This window comes from Pundamilia nyererei, unplaced genomic scaffold (assembly GCF_000239375.1).
Source record: "Pundamilia nyererei isolate P.nyererei 1_Seehausen unplaced genomic scaffold, PunNye1.0 scaffold00187, whole genome shotgun sequence".
Taxonomy (NCBI): Eukaryota; Metazoa; Chordata; class Actinopteri; order Cichliformes; family Cichlidae; genus Pundamilia; species Pundamilia nyererei.
In genome coordinates, this window is record NW_005187588.1 from 988,922 (window position 1) to 999,726 (window position 10,805).

The 10,805-nt window shown below is 40.4% G+C and overlaps 1 protein-coding gene across 6 annotated transcripts in view; it reads right to left on the reverse strand.

The window, feature by feature from the left end:
- The window catches only part of grin2bb (glutamate receptor, ionotropic, N-methyl D-aspartate 2B, genome duplicate b), a 129,625-nt gene that overhangs the window by 16,385 nt on the left and 102,435 nt on the right, over positions 1–10,805 (reverse strand). For all 6 annotated transcript variants that reach the window (XM_013914350.1, XM_013914349.1, XM_005747070.2 and 3 more), the window contains 5 exons: positions 7,636–7,789; positions 5,717–5,842; positions 4,216–4,445; positions 2,961–3,121; positions 1,126–1,313 (listed from right to left, as the gene is read on the reverse strand). In XM_013914350.1, the coding sequence (XP_013769804.1) occupies positions 1,126–1,313; positions 2,961–3,121; positions 4,216–4,445; positions 5,717–5,842; positions 7,636–7,789 (859 nt within the window). The remainder of the gene's footprint in view (positions 1–1,125; positions 1,314–2,960; positions 3,122–4,215; positions 4,446–5,716; positions 5,843–7,635; positions 7,790–10,805) is intronic.

A 10,805-nucleotide genomic window follows, 5' to 3' on the forward strand; every position in this document is an offset into this window, starting at 1 on the left:
ATCATAGTAAAGGAGGCTTAAAGTGAGAAGAGGTGCTAAAACTGCTTATTTCAGACAGTGGATGATCTATGGGTGTTCAATATTACAAAGGTAAAAAGAAAACTTTGACTTAAGCAAAGTTACTATATTTTTATTTTGACTCAAAACAGAGTCAAAATCGAAATATAGAATTTTTAATGGCCGTATCAAACCCCCTTCGATATATTACTGCTGCAGACAAACATTCAAATCATGTCACTGATATATGTATAGGACCATCCTTACTGATGTGCTCCAGACCGAGCCTGAACAAATCAAATATATTTAAGGGGTTCGAGCTGAATTTGGTTTTTCCACCTAATCACTCTGCCGTTCCGTAGGCCCTGTTCCTGAAATCAATGTGGAGACATAAGACGATCACAACAATCGAACAACATCTACAGGGTTCAGCATTTCAAGACCACCTTTGTCCAGCTTTACTCCTAGCAATGTTCAGTTAAGGTCAATATTTAATTTCTTTGCCAAAGCGGGCTTTTGCAAAAACACCTCCCGAGCTACCAAATAACCAAACCATCCCCCGTTGAAACTTTCATTTCTACAGCCACAGCAGCTGCAGCCTTTCAGGCCTGCTGGTACCGCGCTGTTGATTAAGGCCTGCGATGAGCCAACCTGGCTCTGGAGGCCTCATCCTGCAGCTCGACAGCCTCGCTGACTGCTGGGTTTCATCAGCAGGCTCTTGGGTTGTCACCATAGCGAGCACCGGCCACCTTCTGAGTCACTGCTCCTTCCATGACTCCAGTTTTACTACCCCGATGAGAGCATGACTTCACTTTGTTATTTTCAACCTGAATGATTATTGTACAAATTAAGGCTGCAGCAGAAGTTTCTTAAAAGTAATGGTCTATTTAATTTGCCTGTAATATCACTATCACAACATTACTTGCCCAAGCCCTCTCTGCAGTAGGCAATAGTCACTGCAGTTATGACACTAAAAACACATCATTATCTTTAAAAAACTAAATTTACATGACAATTATCTAATCTTTTAAGACTGTGATGACTTGCATAACTTGTATAATTGTTATATGAGATACGAGACACTAAAATATTTATTAATTTCCTGTATTGCATCATTTCACTCCTTACCATCTCCAAATAGCATCAGAATAGCCAGATCCACGGCCCGTTTCCACCCTGAGTCTTTCTGGATGGCGATGCCGTATCCGGTGGAGGCAAACACTTTGCCGCTCCCGATGGTGACCAGCTTACACCCCTCATCTCTGCCAGCCATGTAGTTTAGCACTGCAGCGTCATAGATGAAGGCATCCAATTTGCTGTGAAGGATGACAGAAGAAAAATGAGCTGGAAGTCAAAGCTGTGAAGCCACCTTCACCACAAATAGTGACAATGTTCAAATCACCGATTCATTATGTCAAATGGAGATTTTAAGACACTGAATCACAATCATCTGTGTCATTGAATGGTCTGAGAGGTTTCCTGTAAAGTACGGTGTGATTAGGCAGTAAAGAAAAAAGGCAGGTAAGTCATTTTTAATGATATGTTTGTCTCTGCACATTTTTGCATGTTGACCTGACCTGGTATCCACTGCACTGACTGCAAACTCCAAGCTATGCTTGTTTATGATTAATTGGTATTAATTCTCTTTTTTTCAGGTAACAGTTAATAAGAAATTGCAAAACACTGAGAAAATTTACAAGGAAATTGAGTTTCTCTCATATAAAGTGCTACAAGGCAAGACTGTGTGATCTTTTTAAGGCAGTAATAGCACAGAGGCAATTCAAGTAAAATACAAATAAAATATAAATTAGTACAGTAAACCAGGTAGGAGAAATTTAGGCCATTAACTCTTCTGTAATGAGGAAAGGAATCTATTTTAGGTTGTTCTCTTGTCATGGAAATTGTTTAGGTGTCATCATGTGATAGATAACACCTAAACACCGGTCATAGAGTTCAAATATAAACCTCGCTGTTTAAATGACCAATTCCATTCAGATGTGAAGAAGTAAAATATATCACTTTTGTTTCCAGTGTTGAGAACGAATCTTCAAGCTCAGTAACTAAACTGACCATGAGACCAAAGTGTTTCAGGGTCTGGGGTGGTGAACTGCCATGTTTCCTGTAAAACCTCTGCATTGTGTTCTATCCATATTAACCCTGGGTTAATGTTGGATAACACCTCCCACCCTCTCCATGACATGCTGGTCAGTCACAGGAGCACGTTCAGTGAGAGACTGAGATTATCGAAAAGCACCACTGAACGACACAGGAAATCTTTCCTGCCTGTGGCCATCTCCCTGTACAACGCATCCACTTAACACACTGGTTACTGCTACAACTACACATGTTTCTTTTCCAACTATTTATTTATGAGTGAAGTATGTATGTATATAAATGTATATATTGTACTATTCTTAGTTAGTGTATTGTCTGTCTTGTCTTAATGTTGGTTTAAAATGGAGCACTGTAACAAAAATAATTTCCCCCAGGGATCAATAAAGTATTCTGATTCTGATTCTGATTAACAGATACAATGACATGACGGTCTTCAGATTGGTGACAAATCTCCACCAAGGGCCCCTCAGGGCTCCAGGACCTCTGTGCCCTTCATCACAGGTTCGTCCCTGTTCTGTTTTCTTCAGCCGTGGTGGGTGAAAGCGTTTGAAGACAGGGAGAGAGAAAGAGTGAAGAGGAAGTAAAGATGTTACCTAGCTTTCAGAGCAAACGCATGCTACGCTGCTATTCTGGGTGCCAGTGGCAGGCAGATACGCTGCCCACCCACATTACCCAGAATGCTCTCTTTTCCTCTGTCTCCCTCTCCTTTTTCCTTCATCATCTTTTCTGTATATTGCATCAGTACAGGACCTTACGGCTCCATAACACAGTCTCTCTTCTCCCTCCTGAAATCTTTTCAACTCCCTCCTAGCGTCCCACATCAGGCCCGCTATCTCTCTGCTCCTCACCCAGTCTTCAGACTGTACAGGGCTTCGTCTACATTCTTCTGGTGGAAGCTCGTCATGTAGGCATGCATGTCCCGGTAGTTGTTGCGGATGTTGCGTTCTGTGCTCCCATTGGGCACCGTGCCGAACCGGAACGGCGGCGAGAATTCGTTAGGCTTCTGGAACTGCGGTGGGGGGTTTCGGGAAAAGAAAACACACAGAGAAAAGAGCAGTGAGCTGCATCAAATAGCCTTTTAATGCACTGTTAAGCAGGACTTTAGCAAGCTTAAAATCAACTAACTGTTTAGAGATGTGAAGAATCCTTGGACATGTTTAGACAAATATGTATGACTCATCAGATCAAGTTCAGAATAAAGATCTGCAATGTATGTTAGAAGCATAAAAATGCTGAAAAGATCAAAGCAGCAGTTTTAGTTTCTTAGTTTTATTTCTTATTTAATTACTTGATGCAATCGTTAATTTTTTAATTTTTCTAGATTAAATGACAAATTCAAAATGCACATCAGTCTCATCCATCCATCCATACAGGGTTGTGTCCCCTTATGAGAAGCAATCTGTGCAATCGTTTTGCAATCAAGTGTGGAAAGATGTTGAGAGTGTAACACCCTCGACCTCTGGACAGAGGAAAAATAAAAATTTAAATGCAACCGCCAGGCAAGCATTTTTTTTATTTGTTGTAAGGAGGTTCTATCTATTTTTACTCTGTGACTGAGCTATTACATTAAACTACCAGTTACAATAAGCTAACGGCCCCATTCTGAAAAACCACATGTTGCACCTGCATCAAAACTAGCTACAGTAGCAAGTTAGCAGAGAGATCAAATAAGTTCAAAGCACTGAATCGAAACACTCATCCATAATATTTTGGGGGTTTTTGGTCTCATCTTCCCCCCCTCACCCCCCACCGGTCACAGCAGATGGCTGTTCCTCCCTGAGCCTGGTTTTGTCGAAGGTTTCTTGCAGTTAAAAGTGAGTTTTTCCTTCCCACTGTGTGCTTGCTCAAAGCAGGCTGCTGTCTGCAGTAATACAGGCTCCTTAACTTACAAAATAAAGCACCTTTAGGTGGCTGTTGTTGTGATTTGCTGCTATATAAATAAAACTGAATTGAATATTCATTCTAAATAGAAAAAGTAAATTAATAAAAAAAATAATAAAACAGACACTAGTTTCACTCCAAATTAAGTAGCCCACTCTCACATGTGTTCACACCCATGTGCTCCTTCACCCCACAAACGATCACATTGCCTTAAATTCACACCTTTTTGTCTGACAGGCCTGACACCTGGTCAACGTACTCCTCCTGGATCATGAAGGCAGCCAGGTTGGCAGTGTAGGATGCCAGGAAGATGACAGCAAAGAAGGCCCACACTGACACCATAATCTTACTGGTGGTGCCTTTGGGATTCTGCACAGGGACAGAGTTGTTGAAAACCAGACCCCAAAGCAGCCAGATGGCCTTACCGATGGTGAAGGAGGGGCCGCCGGGCTCTGGGAGACAGAATGACAGGAGAGGAGGGGGAGGAGGAGGAGGATGCAAAGCAAAAGGGGAGAAGAAAAAGGGATCAGTTTCACAGATCATAGGTATTACCTTGCTTTATCTGCATTTACTCATTGAAGGACTCATTTGATGGATAGGAGAAACACGGCATAGATTTAGCCCAATCCTTTAGTTTGTCAGTGATCGCAGGATGTGCTCTACAGTCAACATCTGTTCTTCCAGACATGGCAATGACAACCCACTGTTACACACCACTAACTCTGCTCCACCTACCTCTACGGGAGTATGACAAGGTGGCAGGAAGGATACACTACCTACCACAGAAATGAGGAGAGGGACGAAGGGAGGTGGGGGGGAGATGGGCGCACAGCAGGCTGCAATTACATATGCTACAGCTGCAGCAGCAGTACAGGACAACAGCCTTACACAACCCAGCGATTAAGTGACACAACCCATAAGACATTCAGAAAACAGCACTGTAGGAAACATTACTCCAAACTATTTTATTCCCTTCGGTCCTTGAAAGAAAAAAAAGGCTGTAAGCAGCAATATAACACTTCTCTGATTTTATCTTGAGAGGTTGCTATTGTGGCAACCTAATACAATCCTCAGAGTCAAACAGAGCGAGCATATAAAAGCTAGAGGGAAAAAAAGGAAACCCAGAATGAATCTGAGCCATTGATTTTGATAGGCAAGTTGATATGAATGGAGTGCTGAGACTGCATTTGATTCAACAGGGTAGTGTTGTTTGATACTGTCAGACATCATTAGACCTGACATACATTTTCAGTGTAAGGTACCAGATCTTGTTAACTGTATTCAGCAGTTTTACAACCGTAGATGTGGCGGTGTAATGCCGCTGTAATATTTGAGAACAGAAACTATTTTGTAATGCAGGAACAGAGGAGTCTTTGTTTTTGCGCAGCGATGCTAAGAATACTTAAGATCAGCTATCTGGTTCTTGCCAATGATCCTTTTCATTAGTGAAAGAGCTTAAGTGACTATAGATGCAGATAAGCACTCAAGACATCAAGTAGGAAGTCCCAGAGCTCCAGTTGAACTCATTCAGACGGGATTGTCAAAGTAATTTAGCACCTGGAGGGCTCAGTTTGAATGCTGCATTCAAGTTAACAAAGCCTGCTGGCTAAGACTGCATTAGAGCACATCAGATTGCCTAAAAATGTACCTCATTGTTACCTTTTAGCAGCAGGAATCGAGTGGGTCTGGGTTTGTGTGTTAATGGACGTGTGTGTCCTCTCACCTCGTCCGTCTGCCAGACAGCGATTGTAACCCACCGGGCTAAAGTACTCAAACACAAACACAGCCACTGCCGACACGATCAGCAGCATCACAAACATCATCACCCAGACGTCGGCACTGAAGGGCTCTGAAAGAGAGAGGGAAACAGGGAGGGAGGTTGTGAGAAGACAGAGAAAGGAAGTTCATTAAAGCAAATGAAAGTAAATTATAATATAACCCCCCACCCCCTCCTCCCCACCACCACCCCTCGGGTATCAACATGCCTATTTGTATTCAGACGCTATGTGCTTTGTGCTTGTCACATTTATGGATTTTGTCTGAGTTTCTGTGAACACTAACAAGCACCTCTGAAGAGAAACACTGAGAAGGAGGCACGTTTTCCAATTGCTTTGTAGTTTGTATCGTATATTATGGTCTGTGACAAACACCATAGTGTTGTAGCTGACAAAACAATCCCCACCAAAGGTTCACCAGACAGCTCTTCCTGAGCAGTTCACAGTCAGTTAAATTTGTCCAATTTTCAGCTCTATAGTATTTTGCAGTTTCATTTTTCTAAGCACTTTCATGAGGTCCAACTCTTTTCCTTTCATTCTTTACATTACATCACGTTTTAAACAATAACAAATCAGCATATTTATAGTACTGTTTAAAGTCTTAACAACCCTTCATTTCATTATGTTTTGCTTAAAAAATGGGACATTTTCTTTATTGAAATGTGTGTAAACATATATGGAAATACAACATGTAAGTATATAAGAAAAAATTATTACTTAATTAATTTGCCCATCAGACACTTACCAGATGGTGTTACACGGTGGATCAAACTTTGATGGATGTTTATAATTCTAATGAATTTTGACAAGATCCCCAACAACACTTTGCCGAAACGCATCCCCAAACCATGACAGGGCCACTCCATCAGACCTATTGTCACTGATTTTCAGTGCAGTTCTTGTGTGTCCTTTGCTTAATAATGGATTTTGTCCTCCACTTGTGCAGTTTCCTCAAATATTTTTTGAAGTTTTTAAGTAATAGCTCTTTGGGAATCACCTTGTTGGTGCAAAAATATTTAATACCCGTTTTTTTGTAGATTCAACTTAAGAAATGAAAGGAGAAAGAAACGTGTTTTTGTAACAGGCTTATTATATTTTTACTGCCAGCGCTTTAAATATTATAAATAGCTAAACTAATAAAGGACAGAGGACCTTTTACTTTGACGGAAACATGCACTGGAAACACACTGCATTTGTCAAATCATGAAAAATTAGCTGACAAAACAAGACGATTGTAGTTTCTGCCTACTCCTTTTTCACTTTAAAACATCCCAATGAGCTTTAGAACAACAGAAAGAGTGTCCTGATAAATGTGTGAAAAACGCCTGCCCCCGTGTGCAACATGAAATGAGATTCTCTGGCACAAAAGAAAAAGGACAGAACTTTAAGCTCCTTCTTCAATTATTAAGAAAGAAAATTCCTAAAAATGTTGAACATCTGCTATTCCATTAAACTTTCAGAATAACCTCTCCGTGGACCTTGTAGTGAGATTTTTTTGTCAGCTGCTGTTTTCAAGGCCATAAATTTATCATTTCTCTGTAAACCTGCATTGAATGCCAACAATAAAAATGATTCTTGAAACTTTTTTCAATACTCATCACTGCAGCCATACCTTTTTCAAGTGATTTTGACTGATATCTTGCTCCCTGTTGCTTTTTATGTCTCTGTGTTCTTAAAGTTGTTAGTTTTATTGCTGCCAGAACAGGTTGTTCACCACAAACAAGCAATGTACTCATTTTGTTGAAAACCTAGTGTCGTCTCTGTCTGTGATTCTGCATTTATTATGTGATACGAGTGTGTGTGCGCATCTGATTGTTCTTGATTGTGCTGTACATCTGCCAGGACCATCAGGTGTCTTTTTACTTACCTAGAAAGGCCGACGGGGAGACGGTCCCATTGCTACGGGAGACCATGACACTGATGCCCGTCTCAATGAACGGCACAGAGAAGTCGATGACCTCTGACCTCTCCTCGTTGATGGTGAGCGAACCCACCGCCATGTGGGCGTTCTTATCCACTACCTGAGGAACAAACAGGCAGACACGGACAGGAGGGGAACATAGAAGCTCAGTGCTGAATATTCCCAGGTCTTTAAGGGGGATGGTAAATCAGTGCTATCATTTTTAAACTATCCACCATGTTTGCTAAGAGACCAACAGGCTTTTCCCAAAGATTGAAATCAGGAGGAAAAGGAGATCATTTCCACACTGGGTCAGAGCTGAACTCCCCACCAGCCCAGCCTCCCTCTAAGTGTGTACAGGTATATTTAGTCCAAAGTTTCTGGAGCCTCAGGCCATGAATAAAAAAGGAGCACAAAAGACTGTTAAAAAGGGATGTATGTACGCCAGAGTGAACAGGAATCCTGCATGCTGCTTGTTCCCTCTGTTTGTCACACTTCTTCATAGTGGCCCGCTCTCTTCTTGCTCTCTCGTTCTGTTCTGTTTTCTGCATCTGTTGTCCTATTTCCCCCATTCAAATTAAATCATTAGCTGCTTGCTTAAGCATTTAAGGATGTGTACTAATGAATTTGTGCATGGGTGCATTGCACATTTGAATAGCACTGCCTTTATGCCAACGTATAACAGCAGCAAATATACACCACAATCTATGGTAACTGGTCTGGAGATTTACTTAGTTTACACTACACTGCACATCTTCACTAATCAATGTTCCCATCGTAATAATGAAATAATTCGCTCGATGTCATGATAAGTTAGGTCTGACATCGCGTTCATTTGTGAAGGCTGCATTGTGGTGGATGTGCAATGTGCAGGAGAGAAATGGGTCTTTCCTTGAGGCTGCTTTCTCCCTCTCTGCCTCTCTTGCCCAATCACTCCGCCTTTCTCTACATGCATTTTTCTTTCCCCATCTCTGATTAGGACCATCATAGCGTCCTCTTGAGTTTTTGTGGAGTTGATCACAGCCTCCCCCACCCCTCTCCCCACCCAAGGCCAAGCTATAGGGAACAAGTGCTGAAGCAGTGAGAAACCACAGAGAGATGACGCAGTGTACGAAAACCAAGCTGAAAGGGTTTGTTTTGTTTTTTTCCTCTTTTTAACGTCAAAAATTCCAAAACTTCTAAATTAACATGGAAAAAGTTTATTATCTATGATTAACTCGAAGATGTCAAACTGTTGCAGTTCTTTGCGTACTGTGTTTTAGTAACATTACAAATAGGCGATGATCAAACTTCTGGTTTATAAGAAATCACTGATCACAATCCAAACAGAGTTAGCACCATATGCTAACACTGTTCAAAAATCACCAGCACTTGCTGGACCAGGATTTCGGGCAAAGTAATGTCTCTCTTATTTATAGGTTATACATCAAAGGCCGTTCAAAGAACTACATTTTTGACATGGCCTCGATACTTGCAGACAGTTAAAACAATAAAACTGGAAATTTTGGAAAGTCTGGTCATTGTTCACTGAATCATTGCTTGTTTTTTTGTGTGTGCAGACAGGAATTTCTGTCTGCGTCATATACAGTTAGAGCGAAATAAAACTCACTATAAAAATAACCAATAATTAAACTAAAGCATAACACTTACTGACTGTAGCAGTATCTGTATTTGATTTCATACTTTAGGCACTTGATTGCTTAATTGATTTTAAAATGCTTAAAATCTGAAAGTCTGTGTACTCTAATGATATTTTCAAACAAATCATTAAAAATCTGGGGAGAATTGGAAAATAATGAAAATATGTTGAATAAATAAACATAAAGCATACTAAATATATTCAAATTGGGTCCACAGTCCCAAAGGCAGACTCCCAGACCAAAGACAGCCTGGGAGAAAACTTTGAAATTAACACGCTGCTATACATAACATACATAAATCTGTGACCCAACCACAAAAAGAGCAATAAACAATATAGATAACATCACGATAATGGCAGCATTATGAAACCGATGGAGGTAAAATGTTCAGAGCAGGTTTTCTGTAGCCGAGCTCTGGCAGTTATTTCCTGATGTGTCCTCCAGCTGTTATCACGACCACACCAGGAATGACACAGTGTGGAAAGAAATAGCAGAGAAATTGCAGCAGTTTTATCATGATGCAGTCTAAATGCATTAAATTTGATGTCTCACTCAACGGTAAGGTTCAATCCATGTCACACAGCTTAGCTTTCATTAAACCTATCACATAATTGCTATAATCTCATACCCTGTACGTGTAATGTGCCAGTGTAATGCAGCCATCATTAATACACCTGTCGTTTTCCTACTGTGACAAGTCAAACATCTGTCAAGAAAAATGTCTGTTAATTAACAGATGTTAAGTGCTCGCCTTCCACTTAATTCTGTTACTCTTTTTGGATATCAGCTCTCACCAAATGTTACAACACTGGCTAATAAGTGACTAATAAATATTTATAAAATGAAAAGAATTACGGTCACCTGGCTGCCTTTTTAGGGCCTTCTAGCAAAGAGATGTTTCTGTAGAAGAGCTGTTTCAAAAATTATTTCACTATCTACAACAAAATGAACTGAACAAAACACTCACATATAAAATGTGCTGGTCTTACTGTTTCTTAGCGATCTTTGGGTTTCTGCTTTAGTGACACTGTACAGGTGTGAGTCATAGTTCATGTGATTTTGAGTCCTTATTCTACCTTTATGTTTAGTCTAGTGATGAGTTTCAGGTTTGCAATCCAATGTTTTGGTTTAGATTTGTGATTTTTATAAGTTGTAGCTCCTTCACTGTTTTCTGTGCCTGTTCCATGCTTACTTATGCTTGTGTGTTTCTTTTATTTCCTGTTTTGCCTTTAAGGTCAGTTTTCCTTCATATATATATATTACTTTTGTTATCTGATGATCCTGATTGCTCACACCTGTCTCTCATTCTTCTTTTGTTTCTTGTTCCCAATCAGCTCAGGGTGTATAACTAGTCTTGACTTTTTGTTTGAGTGTATAACTACTCCTGTCTGCTTCTTTCGTCTCGTGATATTTTTCGTCTTTGTTCTTTTTCTGATTGCTGTGTGTTTCTGTGATCTCAATACTCTTTTAGATTCCTGTTATGTTGACTTTTATGGG